This window comes from Callionymus lyra, chromosome 15, assembly GCF_982586985.1.
Source record: "Callionymus lyra chromosome 15, fCalLyr1.hap1.1, whole genome shotgun sequence".
NCBI lineage: Eukaryota > Metazoa > Chordata > Actinopteri > Syngnathiformes > Callionymidae > Callionymus > Callionymus lyra.
Genome location: NC_141832.1, coordinates 17429827 through 17430898, shown reverse-complemented (window position 1 = coordinate 17430898; position 1072 = coordinate 17429827). Strand labels below are relative to the sequence as shown.

Sequence of the window (1072 nt, the reverse complement as noted above, 5' to 3'; positions counted from 1 at the left end):
GCAGCTCACAATTGTTGGTTTTACAGTAGTTATGCCCCCTCTCAAGTAATAAATTCAAAGTCATTTAACATTAAGCAGTAGTTACATTTATTTTACATTAGCTTACATTTAGTTACATTTATAAGTTACATCTGGCCCTTTGAGGGGAGCCATTATGATGATGTGGCCCCTGGTGAAAACCAGTTTGACACCCCTGTTCTACAAGATCATCCCATGGATCTGCTCACAAACCCTCCACAAGGTAAAGACATTTTTGAACATTTTAATACGAACAACAACAATATTGTGTCAGTGCTTCACAAACGTGGTTTTTAAACAATGAAAGTTTAGTGAAAATGGAGATGGTTTGTCGTCGTCATGGCGACAGGATCTCCTGCAGCTCCTGCACCTCCAGCTTCCACATCCGCCTGTGAAGAGCGGCGAGATCCGACAGGTCCGCCATCTTCACCGCGTGCACGAGCGGCTCCGGGGACGCGCTCTGGACGACCCCCATCACCATGACGTATTTACCTACGTCACAGTTAGACGCGGGAAATTATTAAATATAAATACATACACGTGGTAAATAGTTGCGTTTTTCGACCTTGAGACAAACATGGCTTCCCTCGAGGAACACCCTTTACCCCCTGAACCACGAACGTGCCGCTCTCGTCCATGAGCAGCAGCGAGTCCTGGTCCGGCTGGACCTCCAGCACCGTGCCCTGCATCCACACCAGCGACACCCGCAGCCGTTTACCGCGACCCAGCCGCACCTCGCAGCCGTCGCCGCCCATCTCCGCGGTCCTCAGCTGAGAGGAGAGCAGCTTCACCGGCGGAGGACGCTTCCTGTCCGAGCTCTGGCTGTCCGGTCTCTGCATGACTGGCGGCCGCCATTAACCGCGAGTACAGGAAGGAGGTTTGGACTTTCCCGCCATTATTACGACACCGGAAGTTGTCAACGCGCAACTGCGTTTCCGCGTCAAAAATAATATTCGTTATAAAAACGATAAATACTATTAATACATTAAACCTTTTAAAATGTGTAAGTCAGGCAGATTGATACAAATAAATACATTAGTCACTGTATTTTGTT

General features: G+C 48.3%; 1 protein-coding gene across 1 annotated transcript; it reads right to left on the bottom strand.

Moving 5' to 3' along the window:
- Positions 1-248: 248 nt before the first annotated feature.
- Positions 249-864, bottom strand: rmi2 (RecQ mediated genome instability 2). The gene is made up of 2 exons (XM_087809503.1): positions 584-864; positions 249-510 (listed from the first exon to the last, which is right to left on the bottom strand). Exons 1-2 carry the CDS (start codon positions 855-857, stop codon positions 356-358), a joined length of 429 nt encoding a protein of 142 aa, XP_087665629.1. The 5' UTR covers positions 858-864; the 3' UTR covers positions 249-355.
- Between the last annotated feature and the right edge of the window lie 208 nt (positions 865-1072).

Excerpts from the sequence above, each read along its gene's own strand:
- rmi2 (XM_087809503.1), bottom strand. The coding sequence starts at position 857 with ATGCAGAGACCGGACAGCCAGAGCTCGGACAGGAAGCGTCCTCCGCCG. Across the intron at positions 511-583 it reads GAAGCCATGTTTGTCTCAAG|GTAAATACGTCATGGTGATG; the intron begins GTCGAAAAACGC and ends ACTGTGACGTAG.